The sequence below is a fragment of the Cervus canadensis genome, chromosome 9 (assembly GCF_019320065.1).
Source record: "Cervus canadensis isolate Bull #8, Minnesota chromosome 9, ASM1932006v1, whole genome shotgun sequence".
Classification (NCBI taxonomy): domain Eukaryota; kingdom Metazoa; phylum Chordata; class Mammalia; order Artiodactyla; family Cervidae; genus Cervus; species Cervus canadensis.
In genome coordinates this window covers 74,098,470-74,115,638 of record NC_057394.1, presented here as the reverse complement: position 1 = coordinate 74,115,638, position 17,169 = coordinate 74,098,470, and the positions used below count along the sequence as shown (strand labels likewise).

The 17,169-nt window shown below is 32.2% G+C and overlaps 1 protein-coding gene across 10 annotated transcripts in view; it reads left to right on the top strand.

The window, feature by feature from the left end:
- NBEA (neurobeachin) overlaps nt 1–17,169 on the top strand; it is a 644,508-nt gene that overhangs the window by 215,125 nt on the left and 412,214 nt on the right. For 7 of the 10 annotated variants that reach the window (XM_043477413.1, XM_043477410.1, XM_043477412.1 and 4 more), the window contains 6 exons: nt 2,315–2,323; nt 4,912–5,092; nt 7,348–7,478; nt 10,662–10,769; nt 14,454–14,622; nt 16,055–16,150. In XM_043477413.1, coding sequence (XP_043333348.1) covers nt 2,315–2,323; nt 4,912–5,092; nt 7,348–7,478; nt 10,662–10,769; nt 14,454–14,622; nt 16,055–16,150 — 694 coding nt within the window. The remainder of the gene's footprint in view (nt 1–2,314; nt 2,324–4,911; nt 5,093–7,347; nt 7,479–10,661; nt 10,770–14,453; nt 14,623–16,054; nt 16,151–17,169) is intronic. The other 3 variants (XM_043477415.1, XM_043477416.1, XM_043477408.1) reach the window with 1 other exon arrangement.

The window sequence follows — 17,169 nt, the reverse complement described above, 5'->3', positions numbered from 1 at the left end:
AGAAGGCTCTTCCCGAATGTTTCCCTCTTACTTCCTTTTGGAGCTTTTTATTCAGAATTGTATCATGATAGAATGATCACCCGTTTACAAAACAAGCCTGTCAAATGTAGAACTCTGAAGTTTAAAATAGGATATTTGAGCCATGTTAGTTATTATGGGTGATCCACTTTGATGGCAAAAAGTAAAATGGTGTAATCTTTTTGTCTGCTGTCTCCATGGCATTGGTATAGAGGTGGTCTATTTTCTGCCCTGGGACCTTATATGAATACCATAATTCATACTAAGAATAGCATTTGTGTTGTAACTGTTGTAGTGTCATCACATGAAAAAATCGCAGCTGCTTAATCTTACTTCTAAAGAAATACTTCAGTGGAAACTTTAAGGAAAAAAAGAGTACAGATATACATTATTTGTGTTATACTGACACCTTGAAATTGAAGAATATTAGAGTTTCAGTTTTATCTAGATTATATAAAATGTTATGTAGCATAGAAAATAAGTTACAAAAATAGTTGCAAGTCTTCAAATTAGAACAATAGTTTAACTTAAATAGTCAGCTAAAAAAATTTAAAATTCTTAGTATGTAGCTTGACTAGTCTGGTTTTGGGAAGGAGCATTATTTTTATTTGGGCTTCTCAGGTGGCGCTAGTGGCAGAGAACCTGCCAGCCAATGCAGGAGACATAAGAGACGCAGGTCCAATCCCTGGGTTGGGAAGATCCACTGGAGGAGGAAATAGCAACCCACTCCAGTATTCTTGCCTGGAGAGTTCATCCCAAGGACAGAGGAGCCTGGCAGGCTACAGGCCATAGGGTTGCAAAGAGTTGGACACAACTGAAGCAACTTAGCCTGCATTATTTTGTTACTGTCCTTGAGGTTTTGAAGTTAATGTTTCCATCACTAGTCAGTTGACTCCTCTCACTTATTTTCTACACTTTGTTCCAAGTTGGTCATGAATGAAAGCAAGGAATTGGAGGGAAAAAATGAAGATAAACAAAGAACGTAAATCAGCTACAAATTGCATAATCACTTCTGGGTTGTGGTCAACCCTTTTGGTCAAAAATCCAGAATACTGAATGTTTAGAATTTCATTCAGTTTCATTCTCTGTTACAGAAAAATAATAAAGACTGATATGTCTGCTTTTCCTAATAGTTTTATAATCATAAGAATGAAGAGCAACAATTTCTGGCAAAAAATAAAGATAAGGACTTAGTTTTAGTTTTACCTTTTCTTACCATTATTAGAAAATGTAGCTAATAAATTTGGAAAAACCAGTAATAATTTCTTTGTTTTGTTTATCTCACAACACTTACTATACTTCCGTATTCTCAGAATGCTTTTAAATGTTCTCCTGTACTCAGCAAAGAATCCACCTGCAGTGAAAGAGACCTGGTCGATCCCAGAGTCAGGAAGATTCCCTGGAGAAAGGAATAGCTACCCATTCCAGTATTCTTGCCTGGAGAATCCCATGGACAGAGTAGCCAGGTTGGCTACAGTCCATGTGATCGCAAAGCGTTGGACACGACTGAGTGACTAAGCACAGCACAGCACTCACTCTTTGAAAATAGTGTTTAGAAATATGTCAAAACTCCAAGATTAAGAACAGTTGTTGACTTTATCATGAAGCTTAATTGTATCTAGTTTTTAAAATATAATTCTTAGTAATACTCTGAAACTTGGTACAAAGTCTCTGTGATTATCTTAGTTCACATGCAATCTTGTTTAGTGTATCAGTAAGTTCTTTTCTAGCAAAGGAGAGTGGTTTTTAAGTTAGAATCACTCAAATATTTTATTGTCTTACTGATTCCTGGAGATTTTGTTCTTTAAGAAGAGCTCCAAATATTTTAGGAAACAAAATAGCATGATTCCTTAATGAAAATTTTAGAAGGTGTTGGTATAGTTTATTTTTCTGTCATTTCTGCTTAAACTGATAGTAAGTTAGGGCTTTTACAGAGACATTATGTCAGTTTGTTTATTGAAATGTTCCTTGGTCATTTTTTAGGAAAAGATATTTATTTTGTAAAATAGAGTTTGCATATTTATAATATATGAACTTTATTTACATATGTATTATTTGGGAAGTTACTCTAATGGAAAAAATAAAGAGAAGTCTATTTGATATTTAATCTTAATCATGTAATTTATAAAATGAATATCTCTTCTGAGTATTTTTGCTTTTAAGAAAATAATCAGATATAATTTTTAATATATTATTTTGTGTTTCAATTTTACATTGTATTTTCATTTAATTTTAATGATTTTCTTTTCTTGTACTTTTTTTGGTCTGTTGTCTGTTTTGTCTAATGCATGTCCAGGGTTCTAAGGTTAGTATTACTTTAGTAATTTTTCAGGTTTTCAGTTTTAAATTTTATTTTTGCTTATTTATGAAGTTTTTGACTTGGTTATATTTTGAGTTTCCATACCATCTTTAACATTAGGCATATTTGAAAGATTCACTGGAGGGTTATTTTCCCAATGCACTGATGAATTACTGTTTTATTATTCACACTAATCTTCAGACTAAACTGTCATAATATAATGAAAACAATAATATTTCAGTCATATGTACCTCCAGATTTTAACAGGTGTCACTGAAAGAATATATATTAAGATTTAATAATAATCATATGTGGATGTTCTTTATTTTTAGACCTGTATTATGATGTTTATATAACATTTCATCATATTTATAAACTGCTTTTAATTAGAATTAATGGGAACTTCCTTTTAGGTTATTAGTTGTGTTAAGAATACTTATTATTTTAAAATTTTATTTTATTTTGTTTATTCAAAAATAGAAGTTTGGCAAATTTCATGGATGATTAATAATGCTGTTTATAATGTCTATATAATTTATTAATTTAAAATTGAATATTTTGATGTTTGCACTTTATAGACCCCAAAAGACTTCAAAATAAAATCATTAATTAATAAAATGAGTTAGATTTCCATAATTTTCCTAATTCAAAATGATGAATTTCTTTAAGAATCCATGTATAGATACCCTAAAATTCTAATATTGTGAAAGTTTTCAGAATGCTTAATAGGCCTAAGCAATGGCCAGATCTTCCATTCCATTGTAAAACACTTATGTTCATAACTGAGATTTTAAAAGGAGGTTTTATATAAATTTTCATTTTTTGCCTTTATTCTATTATAACAAATTTTTAATTCATGCTATGAAATGATGCTGTATATCAGTGAAGTGCTAGCAAATAAGGAATCTTTATTTTTAAAAACATCCTAGTAATGAAATTAATTTCTTTAGGCCATAGAAGCTGAATTGGCATAATGTTATAAATCAACAGTTGAAAAAAAATTGTCTATTTCCAAGCTCCTCTTAGAGGGAATGTTTTAACAATATTTTGATGTTAAATGGAAGGGATAAAGGTTGTTCCTTTTTATACTCCATTTATAATCATTTAGTTATATAAGTGCTTGCTCTAGTCAGCTATCATTTGTCTTACCCATGTTTTAAACAAGAAGTGTTGAAGAGGTTGTTTTTTAATGTGTTTCCTGCTGACATTTCCCTGTTAATGTGAGTGGGTATATGTCTATGTAGAATAATGGGTGTGAATTATGTCAAGTGGAGCATTAAATGGAGCAGATACCTATAATACATGTTTACTTTGTAGTTGAATTTATCATTTGGTGAAAAAGTAAAGTTAATCAGTATGGCTAGCTTGCCCATTTTCAGATGATTTAAACAGTAGTATTTTTTTATTTATAAAGTATTCCTTACTTTTCTCTGTTTTTGAGGCACTGAGAAAATGAGGCCCAGTCATAATGAACCAGGAGAAGGCAATGGCAACCCACTCCGCTACTCTTGCCTGGAAAATCCCATGGATGTAGAAGCCTAGTAGGCTGCAGTCCATCGGGTCACTAATAGTCGGACACGACTGAGTGGCTTCACTTTCACTTTTCACTTTCATGCATTGGAGAAGGAAATGGCAACCCACTCCAGTGTTCTTGCCTGGAGAATCCCAGGGACAGGGGAGCCGGGTGGGCTGCCATCTCTGGGGTCACACAGAGTCGGACACAACTAAAGCGACTTAGCAGCAGCATAATGAACCAAAATAATTAAAATCTTGTATAACATACAATGAAAAATAAAAGAAGAAATGTTGCTATTGCTTAAAAGATGCAAAGTTATATATCTTACAAAACAGAATACTTTGTACCATTTCCTTTCAAAGCAGAAAATTATATTTTAGCATAGACAGTATTTTAGTGAAAGTACAGCTTTGCCAGTCTAAAATGCTACTGATTATTCTTATTGCTAGTGTCACTGGTTAATAGTGGTAGAGGAATTAATGATCTTGAGTATTTTTACCCTAGATTTTTGTTACTCATACAAGGTACCTCGTGGTTTCTTACTCATTTATTCTGAAATGGATAAGAAATTGTCATATATTCTAATTGGACAGTTGACAGTTGTCTCCCTTTGATATCAAAGGAAAGTGCCATATACCTTTCCTATTATCATACATTCATAAGAAAGAAAAATTAGCATATTTTTATAAATAAGAATGAGGATTTTAGGAAAGAAATATGAGTTGCATGTCTTTGTTAACAAATTTAAAATAGAACAAAACTAGTATAAATATTTACATTGATTATTTCTAAGTATCTTTATGAAATCTTAAGTTTGGAATGTGGTTTTTACAAGTAATGATATTTAAATCTAACACTGATTTTAAAAATCAATTTTTTCTTTATTTGAAGATAATTCATAGCTAAGCTAATGAGCTTGATAATCATCTCTTATACTATATGGAATTACTTTATGATTTATAGCTTATTTTGTTTACAAAATATACTAAATATACTAAACTACTGTTAAGCTGCAGTATGTATGTGCATGTATTATATTTCCAAATTTTAAACAAGATGTAAATCTACTTTCTTAAAGACGGAATTGGAAAATATTGAAGTGACACAAGGCATGTCCGCGGAAACAGCAGTAACTTTCCTCAGCCGACTGATGGCCATGGTTGACGTACTCGTGTTTGCCAGCTCCCTGAATTTTAGTGAGATTGAAGCTGAAAAAAACATGTCTTCTGGAGGCTTAATGCGGCAGTGCCTGAGGCTGGGTAAGTCCGTGGAGAGTCGTGGCGCGTGTTGTGTAAGTACCTGCAGAGTATTCTTGTATATTCTGTGATACATAAAGTTTCAGTGATACAATTTGATTATGTAATGTAGAATTACTAAATTAAAAATAAAGTATCATCACATTGGAGATTTCATGGGATAAATCTTTAATGGATTCTAATTTGAAGCTGAAGTTCTAACACTTTGGCCACCTGATGCGAAGAGCTGACTCATTGGAAAAGACCATGATGCTGGGAAAGATTGAAGACAAAAGGAGAAGGGGACAGCATAGGATTGAGATGGTTAGATAGTATCCTGACTTAATGAACTGTGAATTTGAGCACACTGGGAGAGAGTGAAGGACAGGTGTGCTGCAGTCTATGGGGTTGCAGGGTCGGACACAACTTAGAGACTGAACAACAACGAAATTTGAAATAAAGTCAAATATATTTTGAGCTCTTTCAAAATCAGTAGGACAATAGCATTTTTCATTGAAGTGATTTTAATGTAAATCCATTTATGAATTCTTTTCTTTTTCTGTACATGAAAACACAGGCCAGTTATCCTGGGCCCACAAATAAATCAGAAAACCCATAGCATAGTTTTATAAACAATGCTAAAGGATAAAACTGACTATGCCAGTCTCACTGTTTTTCAGAATGAACATTTAATACTAGTAGATATTACTATAGCTACGATTTTTTTGTTGCTATCTTGTGTTACAAATAAAATTTAGCCCTGAAAACTCTTAGTAAATTTGACCAATTCCTTAGGCAGTATTCATTCTTACATCTTTTACCTTTTATAAAGGCAAAATTTAATTTTACTGTTTAGTCATACAGGGGACCAGACAACTACTGTTTTCAGACAAAAATGGCTACTGTTTTCCTACTTGCCTTAGAGTGCGAACAGGGAGGATATGAGAAAGTAATAAGGCATTTGATAGGATGTTCTTGACATGTATTCTTTTCACCCATTATTTAAAAGGTTATGTAAAAATCTTCATATGTATAGTTTCAGGGTACAAGTTTCTAATCCAAGAAAGAAATAAGAGCTTGATTTAAGAATGGTGGAATAAATCTACTTTTTACTGCCATTTTGTATTTCCTGCAACGAATCATTTCACATTGTATTAGGGAGAGATTGACCACATGGATAACTTCAGCCAAGAGGTGTACGATTATTTACTGTGGGCCATATGGACATTTCCATTGGTATTTAATAATAGCTGACAGATTGAGCTTTGTGAGAAAGAGAAATATTTTTTAATGCCTGAATATCTTAAAAACAGCATTTATTTGGTTATTTAGAACTTTTATTTCTGAATATATTCCTAAGTTTTACTGCTGATTTCATTTTTTAAATGGTAATTTTTAGCAGATTTGGTTTTTATCATTCACAGGGAAGTTTTCTAGGTGAGTAATAATGAGGTAAACAATTAATGTATCAATATGTACTGTTTACTCTTCTAAGCACTTTGCATATATCGATCCAGCTAATCCTCAGGGTAGTCCTCTAAGGAAGTCACTGTGTTTGTACTCATTTTACACATGAGGAGACTGAGGCACAGGTAGTTGAAGCAGCTGGCCCAAGATCACACAGCTCATAAGTGGCAAAGCCAGATTCAAGTTTATGGGGACTGATTCCAAAATCTGTACTATTTATTACTATGCTTTGCTGCTTCTTGTAATAATTAAGTAAATAGAAAGCAAGTACATAATTATTGAATGTTTGTTGATGAAGGTGACTTTGCCACCATGAAAACAAGTTGATATTGGGACTTGTGAGACGCGGCTGTACAGATGTACCTCGTTATTATTTCCTAAAATGGGGAGCCGTGCTCTGTATAGCCAAAAGATAGTCAAATTGTGGGCAGATAATTATTATTTTAAAAAATCATCAAATATGAATACATTTTTAATTAATTTTAATCAAAAATTTAAGAATTTTGAAGGATGGAAGGGGATAGAATAAGGAAGGATATATTGGGAGCCTCAAATATCCTAGTAGTGTTGTTTCTTGAGTTGGTTGATAGTTTATGGTAATTTGTTTTCACTTTTTTAATTACATGAATTTTTTTGTGTGCTTTTCATTACTGTATTTTCTAATTAAAAATATTTATTGATCTGGTTGATTTTATGAACAATAGTGGGATGGTGAAAGTTGAAAGAAAGAAAAAATAGAACCAAGCAACTTTTAAAAATAACATCAGAGTCAACAATTTATATTAATAATATGCTTTCATTCTTTAAAATAGTTTGCTGTGTTGCTGTGAGAAACTGTTTAGAATGTCGGCAGAGACAGAGAGACAGAGGGAACAAATCTTCCCTTGGAAGCAGTAAACCTCAAGAAGCTCCCCAAGGTGTGACTGCCACAGCAGCTTCCAAGGTAATTAAACATTTTCTAAGTTAAATATAACTTGCCTTTTTTTTTTTTAAGTTTGTGAGCACAAAGTGACAAGGAGTCTCCAGTGCTGGCTTCTTTTCTTCCAAATTGTTAGGCTTCCCTGGTGGCTCAGATGCTAAAGAATTGGCCTGCAATGCATAGACCTGGGTTCAGTCTCTGGATCAGAAAGATCCCTTGGAGAAGGGAATGACTATCTATTCCAGTATTCTTGCATGGAGAATTCCATGGATAGAGGAGCCTGATGGGCTCCAGTCCATTGAGTCGCAAAGAGTCGGACACAACTGAGCGACTAACACTTTCATTTTTCAAAGGAAGATTCTAGTAATTTCTAATTCATACGATTCTTATAAAGATTATATCAGTTCATAGCTGAAAAGTTCTTAACTATTACTAACTTCAGTAGTTAAATTTTCACCAAGTTCTGTGTATGAATAATGTACTTTTTAAATGGTTATGCTTTGGGGGATAGAATTCCCATGGCATTCAACAAAAATTGTTGAATACCCATGAAATGAGCGTGTATGGTATACAGTGTTTCAGAATGCAGCAGTGATTGTCATTCTAAATTAGCTCTATTTAACATGTGTTCATAGTTACATATGACCATTTGCATCACTTCCAAAGTTTCAGTAGCGATTTTTAGTTCCTGTATGTTTTTGTTGCTTACTTTAGCTACAGCTTGGAATCTCTTACCCTTGCTTTTACTCTTTTATTGTGTATTACTGTTTTATTTCAGTCACACTGTAGACTTCATACAGTTCATCAGAAGAATTTTTTTAACTTTTTAACTTTTACATGGCTTTGTTTTTCTTCAAGTTCCCACCCTTATTTTTCACCCCAGTAAATATGTTCCACTTTTGGCATTAGCTTAAGTTCAACTTTGAGTAAAATGTTTTCTAATACCTTCACTGCCAGCTCAGTCTAGAGGAGGTTCCTTTGTTTGATATTTCTGTAAAACTTAGTATGTCTCTTTACCACTCATGGTGATTGTAATTAGATGTTTGACACTGACCAGTGAAGGTTCAATAAGTGAAGGAATGAAGTAAGAGTTTAATTCATTAAAAAAAATTCTATTGCTTCAAACTTTTGCAGTTTTCAGTCAGAACAACCACACATTTAGCTTATCTGTTTTATAGCCTCTTACTTTTTCACTACTGTTAGGGACACATTCCTAGAATAATTAAACCATATGTTATTTTACTGTTGACGAGTCTCCACAAAGCCCTCCATTGCTTAGAAAATTAAATGCAAACACATTAGCAGTGTTGCTTCTAGTTATTTGTGTACCCAGTTTTTCTCCACAACAACACCCGACTACACATTGCACAACCAACACTTCAAAAGTTGAATGGATTGAACTTCAAAGTTTTGCCTCAGCCGCCTTATTCACCTGAATTCTCACCAATCGACTACCACTTCTTCAAGCCTCTTGACACCTTTGTGCAGGGAAAAATGGTTCCACAACCAGCAAGAAGCAGAAAAGTTTTCCAAGAGTTCACTGAATCCTGAAGCATAGATTTTTATGCTACAGGAATAAGCAAAACTTATTTCTTGCTGGCAAAATGTGTTGATTGTAATGGTTCCTGTTTTGATTAATAAAGATGTGTTTCAGCCTAGTTATAATGATTTAAAATTCATGGTCTGAACCACAATTACTTGTATACCAACCTAATAGTACACTGATGATAGAATATGGACAGAAAAGCTCAATGAGCAGGAAACTCATGATATTTGAGCTAATCTGTCCTTTTAGGAAGAACCTTAGCAATGAAAATTAGATTATAAGTTATGAGTATAGAACTATTAGAGGAAAAGCTGACTTGGTAAGAAAACATGTTTCAAAACAGAGAATCAGTGAACCAAGTTTGTGAGAGTTGTTTCCCCATTTTTATGCATTTTTAATGTGGCACTTGAGTAAGTAAACCATAGTTATAATTTCAACGTGTTACGAACCTGAGTGGACTTGCGTTAGCCACACGTTTTCTTTGGGCCTCATTTTTTATATTTTCTAAAAAGGATGTATTAAATAAGATTTTCCTACAAAACACATGTCTAATTAGATTATGGACATAGAAGTACTTTGTAAACTGTAAAGTAGTATGTAAATTAAAATATATGTAGTTTTTTCAGCTGTATTGTAAATAGTATATTATTTCTTTAATCATCCTTTGATAAAGATCATTAGCCTATTATTTAAATATTAAAGCTAAGCTCACCTAAGCTTATATAGCTGGTAAGTTTTGGAATTGTAATGGAAGTAAAGTAACTATCAACCTTCAAATACTGTACTCATGTGCTGCAAGAGAATCAAATATTTTAATTTAAGAGTGGAATAGTATAGTTGAGGTTTATAGAAAATAGAAGGAGGCCTGTTTATTATTAGTTAATAATAAAATAAATAAAATAATAAAAGAGTTACTTTTATATGCAGGAATTGTATTTGATACTTTACATACATTATCTAATTTAATCCACACAATTCTTATGTTTTGTAAGTGAAAAAGTACTTGACTGAATTTCAGGGATCTTGGCAGTCTTACGAGTTTGCTATGTGACATGTTACCTAAAATTAGTGGATTTTTGTGTCTTCTGATATAAAAAGGATTTTAGTGGTAATGATCTTTAATGTCTTTCAGCTTTAATATTAAGGCCTGAGTAAAACATTTTTTGCTTACCTTTTCTGACTTTTTGTGGATCATGGAATGCTTTCACAGATGAAATTTCATATAATAATGTAACATAATAATCTCACATATTATGAAAACATGACAGATAAATGAACCTGATGACTTAAAGAGGCTTGTTAACTAGAGGTAGGGAATGTAAAGCTTAGAAAAAGTTAGTAACAAGCTTGAGGTCACACGGGAGAGATTTGAGCCCAGAGTAAGTGTTTAGTCTTTTTTTCCGCCACAGTCCTCCAGCCTTTATCTATAGCAGTAGCTATGCAGATGAAGAACAAGAACATTAGTAAGTGAAACCATGGTAAAAGTAGAAGAGAACAGAAGTGCCCACTTATAACATTATTGTCAATAAATATTGTTCAGTGATAAGAGGAGGTAAAGTGTGTGGCCAGCTTAATTACAAAATTGAAGGTATTATTAATAGAAATTAATATAAATTTCTGTATTACACTATTTTTTCACAATTCTCTCTCTCTTTTTTAAGACTCCTCTAGAGAATGTTCCAGGTAACCTTTCTCCAATTAAGGATCCCGATAGGCTTCTTCAGGATGTTGATATCAATCGCCTACGTGCAGTTGTCTTTCGGGATGTGGTGAGTTACGCCTGCTTGATTTCCCGGAAAAAAAAGAACACTTTTCACTGTAATTTGTGTAAAATAATTTAAATTTCATAGGAAACTTGCATTTTAAAACTCAGTGTCCTAGTGTCAGGGATTGTAGGTTTATAATGCGCTTCTATTTGTAAAATGATTGAGCTTAGCTTTCGCTGAAAGCTTACTCATGTTACTTTTTAATGATGTGAAAATTATAGTTAATTTGTATGTATACTAAGAATGGAGATAACTTCGAAGGTTATAGCTGATTTTATCTTGAATAACAATTCCTGTCTTTTAGTATTCCTTGCTCCATCTCTAGGTTCTGAATATCTTTTTATTATCAATGTTCCTTGTATTATTGGTAAAAGAGATTACTTCATAAAGATATTCTTGGGAATTACTTTTGGGGGCAATTACTTTTGAGAGAAGAATCTGCATTTAGAAATAGAGATACCAATGGGAATTTGAGTTAGAAAGATTGCTTTTTTTTAAAGCGTATTGAAAATATAGCTTAAAGATAGAATTTCATAGACCCCTCCAATTATATGATCAATTATTCAAAGTAAGTAAAAATAAGATTGGCCCTTCCACAAACTGTGTAGAAGCATCCATAGCATTTCACAGCAGACTCAATGTTGGTAGTACTTCTTATTACAGTTGTTATTTATCAGCAATTTTGGATTCTATTTTTCTTTTTTTAATTGATGATTTATGAAACATAGACATTTATATTTTAAATTTGCATTTAATAATAACTTGGATAGAGTACTTTGTACTTGAGAAAGTGGTTAAAATATTTAATACATACTACATGGTAGAAATATATAATAGAAAAATTCACATTCTTTTTAATGTATAACAGTTCTTATAAATCACTAAGAAAATTGCAACCGTACCAACTGAAGAATAGGCAGTAGATATGATATATGAAAATAAGGTGATAAAGATATGATTTAAAAGTCAGTGTAACTAGCAGTCTAAGAAATGCAAATTAAACCAGAGTAAGATATTTTTACCAAAAACTAAAAATTTAAAATAATAGTATCTGTCATTACAAAGGTACACTGAAAGTGCTCTATCATTTATCACTGGTAGGAGTAGAAATTGGATACACTTTTTAAATAGCTTTTTACATTGTGTTAAAGCTCTTACAGATTTGATGCCTATGACCCATTGGTTCTACTCATCATGTGCTTATCAGAGCTGTCCTCAGGAAAATTGGCAACATCATAAATATCCAACACAGAGCGTAATAAATCACAGTATATTCATTTAGCAAAAAGTTATATAGCTATTAAAATCATATTTTTGAGGGAAACTTTGTGACATGTAAAATACTCCCGATATATTGTAAGGGAAAGAAGCACTATACGAAAGTACTTAGACTACACAAATACTGCATTTTTGTGTGTCAAGTATATGTACATGCACATGTTCACCTTCATTTAAAAAAAGGCATCCAAATGCTGCCAGTTATTATCTCTAGGTAAACACTTTTTATTTTGTACTTTTTTAAATTTTCAGTTTTTTATAATGAATTTATATTGCTTTCATAATAAAAGTAAAGTAATTTTTAAAATGGGAGATAAAACACATTAATAGTGTAAAAATCTTGTTGTAAGGATCTGCATAATCTGGACTTAGAAAAAAATACTTACTAACAGTTTAACCATTCAGAAATGGGAATTATTTATCCTGAAAAAAAAATGTATTGTGGAAGAATTTTTTTTAAATGATAGATGATTTAAACACGGATCATGTTTTCATCTCCAAGAGATTCACTCAGACCTAACATAGAAGGAATTTATGTTGTGTGACATGGCCTTTAAATTGTTAGTAAGTTCTGTATCAGGTTATTATGGTGGATTGTATAATTTTTCTAATATCTATGGATGTTATGTAACTATTGTATATCAGATAACCCTACAATGGTTCTTATTAGCCTTCTTCCGAAGGAAGGGAATGTTCTGGTGTTCCTTCCAAACATCATTGAGGTAACATAACTTTTGTTCATTCAATTTACACTGTGTATCAGACACATATATATTACCCTCAGCTTTCAGTAAAAGGTTAAGAGAAAGCTTAAGACTAAGAAGTATTAAGATCACACAGCTAGGATGAGGTAGGGTCAGAATCCCAAATTAGGCTATTCCAAAGCATTCTCTCTCTTTTACCACCATATTTCATAAACTCCAAGGAAAACTTTTTTTCTTTTAAATAATCTCAAAAATTGAAAGTATTTTTTAATTGTTATATTTTAAAGTCAGTTGTAGATATTATAAGATTTCTACTTGACCTTTGAACTGTTCAAGTCACTTTAGGTTGCCTTAAGTTCAGAAACATATGAGATTTTAAAATTTAGGTATTTAAGGAAAAGTAATGTATTTAAAAGCTGTCTGTTACCCACAGAGTATGAAACACTAAATTCACAATATTTCAGGACAAATGTAATCTATTTGGGTTGTTTTCTCCATTATCTATACTAATTCTATTTCAGAGTATTAAGTCATCTGTAAGTAGTTCTTGTTTGCTTTTTTTTTCTGACAAATGCACATAAATTTTGAGTCTTGTTCACATAGTGCTTAAATGAAGTAATGAATGTAAAGTGACTGTTTATGGAATTAATAGATGTTAATGCATGTTTGTTTTCCTTATTTCTGTTTTATCTATGGGCCGTGGTAATTACTTGCGGTTTTGGTTTGAGGCATCACTTTTACCTAACTTAGAAAAAAGGCCTAATAACCATCTATTTATGATTCCTTAAATATAGTCTAATCTGAAAATAGTTTTAGAGGTCATTTAATATTTTTATCCCTATAGGATAATTACCTAGGCTTTTTCAATAGAGCTTTCAATGTTATATGCAGTTCTGATTCAAAGAAATGAATAACTATTATCTGTTTATCCTAACATGGTCAATCTTTTTCAGATCTTTTACCACTTCACTGCTATCCTCTGGAATAACTTCTTCATTTTGTCATTGAGCTTTTGAAATTTGGAGCCTCAAATATTGGCTCCCAATTCTGCACTGGAAAAATGAGGTTATTTTTCCAGTACAGAATAGTGGGGCTGTTATTTATTTTTATCTGTTCATGTGTCAAACATTGCATTAGCTTTTTCTGAAGCTGCCATATTGAACTTGTATAAAATTCATGCTTTATGCTCCCTGATTTTTATATCTCCCTTATTTTACTCATATTTCCTGCTCAGGTAGTGATATGTTAAAACTGTATCTGTATTCCAACAGTAACTTTATTCTGTTACTATTTTTCAGTTATAGTATTTGAAACTCTTGACATTTTTAGCCAGACATTAAATTTTTCTTTTCAAATTGTGCTATCTGCATATCTTATAAATATGCATTCTCTGATGTTATAGATGTAATAGATGCTAGTGGAGAGGACAAATAATAAATTTTGTGGCATATTCAGCAAAATTTTAACATTCTCATTTTTTTAACTTACATTTCAACCTATAAATCAGATGGTATGTTTCTAGAGTTTTTTTTTTTTAATATATACTTAGATAATGCTAACAGTATATGCTTACCAAGTTTCAGCAAAAGTTAAATGTCATATGTTTTCCTCCATAAAGAAAATAAGACAGGAATAGTTTCTTATACTCTGAGAACTTATACTTAAAATTTTCTGAGTGTCAAAACTACCTTTTCATTTTACGCAGGATGATAGCAAGCAGGCACAGTTCTTAGCTCTAGCTGTTGTTTACTTCATTTCGGTTCTGATGGTTTCCAAGTATCGTGACATTTTAGAACCCCAGCGAGAGACTGCAAGAACTGGAAGCCAACCAGGTAGAAACATCAGACAAGAAATAAATTCACCAACAAGTACAGGTACTTAACATTTTTCTAATTATTTGAAATTTCATCATCATTTATCTCCTTTTTATTTAATTTTTACATCTAGATTTAGACTGGTTCTATTCATAATCATCTCAAGTATTTATAAGTAGGCAGTATATAAATGGCAATTTAATCTTGTTTAATTACACAAAAATGTAGAATGATATTTGCTATATTCTCATTTTATCAGGGTTTTGGGTTAAGTTTTTCTGTTTATTAACATAAAACATCTTGCTACTACTTAATATACAAATAACTCATATATTTTAAATGTATTATTTTTAACCTTTATAAACATATGAAAGTAGGAGGTCCTTATAGAGTAGTTCAAAAGCCAAACTATAAATCTTTGTAGCCAAGTTCAGTAGCATCTTTCTTTCTTTCGTCTCCCTTTCTTTCTTTCAATATGTATAGTTATTTCAGTATCTAAATATTCAGCCAGAGATTTATAATAAACAAACATACATTCTGAATTTTATACCAAAGTTAAATCAACTAAAGTAAAAAATTTCTAGACAGCAGTGAACCGTTTTGGGTCATGTTGTCTTTCTCATCTATAGAAGATGCTTATTTTGTGGGCGCTCATGTATTATCAGCTTTGTTTACTCTGCTTGGAAATGATAAACACATTTTTTGGCAACTAATATTTTAATATCACAGGATGCCTTTCGTCTATTGCATTTCCTGCCAGGTGTTTACATCAGGGTTGTTTCTCTATTATTTGCAGTGTTGCCTTAGCAGCCCAGTGATTATTTCAGGTACCACTAGATTAGTTTGTAATAGAAATTATCCTTCCTAAATAAATGCATATGATATATACATTAATTGAATATTTTAAAAAACGAGTAGAAATTAGTGGTCAAATCTCTGCATTTTGTTTCCCATAATCATGTCATATCTCATTTACTTTTTGTTTCTGTATGGAAATACAGATTATGTTTAACTTTAATTCTTTTTTGTTGCATGCTATATTTATTTTGAGTACATAAATGTGGTATTTCTTTATAGTATAATCTTACTTTTAACTTTTTACTTGACAAATTAAATATTATCCTAACATTCCAGTTTCTTTCTTTTAACCATTTAAAACACAGAGACTCTATATGTTAATCAACTGTCTCTTCATTTTTAATGCATTCAGTCATGTATGTATAAAGCAAGCAATATTTTAGTGAACCTTCCAGTTCTGATTTTCTTGTGTGTTTGTATGTCTCTGTGTTTGTTGCTAAAATGACTCTACTTAACAAGTATGTTATTTCCTTTCTCTTAATACATAACTTCTTTCCTTCCTCCAGAGACACAGTCTTTATTGCTAGTACTGTTTGCATGTTGCAGTGATATAGAATTGTCTTGGATCTTCAGTGGACCATGTTGCAGGTTGTTACATGCTGGCTCAAATTTGATTCCATGATTTTCTCCACAGTTGTGGTCATACCATCTATCCCTCATCCAAGTTTGAACCATGGATTCCTTGCCAAGTTAATTCCTGAGCAGAGCTTTGCCCACTCATTTTACAAAGGTAATATTGACCTCATCTCCTGACCTGTTTGGGTATTCTTAAATTTCATCAATTGTTATACAATAACCATCCATTAATGTAGTTGTTTATAAACACCTCAGCATACGACTCAGGTTTCATGGAGATATAATACATTGTATTTGTACCTGGCTATGGTAAAGCGTCTGCTTGCAGTATAGGAGACCCAGGTTCGATCCCCGGGTCGGGAAGATTCCCCTGGAGAAGGAATTGGCAACCCACTCCAGTATTCTTGCCTGGAGAATCCCGTGGATGCAGGAGCCTGGTAGGCTACAGTCCATGGGGTTGCAAAGAATCAGACATGACTGAGCGACTTCACTTTCACTTTCACTTACTGAGAGCAAAATATAGTTTTTATATTTGTATTCCATTGTATTTCTTTAAGTATCATCTTCAAATTAAGGCTGCCTAATTATATGGATAATAAGATGCACGGTGGTGGCCATGCAGAAGAGATCACAGAAAAGTCCCACCTTGTTAGTGGGACCGAATTAGCTCTAAAATGAAGGCTACTATAGAATGACAAGTAAAAAGATTTTAAACAAGCCTTGAAAGCATCACAGTGATCTATAATTATTTAACTTTCTGTCAGAACAAAATTCCAACCCTTTTCAAAGGAATACAAAAAATTCTCCAAGCAATGCAATTATTCAACATTAAACATTCAATAAAAATTGTTAAGTGTGCAAAGAAAAAAAATGCGATGCATAAGCTGGAAACGAAAAAATCAACGGAAGTAGATTCAGAAGGGATACATACATATTGCAGAGTTGTCAGATCAGGGCATTCGAACAGCTATTGTAAGTATGTCCAAGATGTTTTTCAATATGAAGGAAAAAATTAATACAGAGAAAAATGAAAGCATTTTTAAAGAACCAATTGAAAGTTTCAGAGATGAAAAATAAAACAGCCAGAATGATGCCTGTGGTTAAGAGTAACATGAGATTATTCTGTGAAGAGCAGAGGTGAGCCAAACTCTGCCCCCAACCCCTGACCCAGGA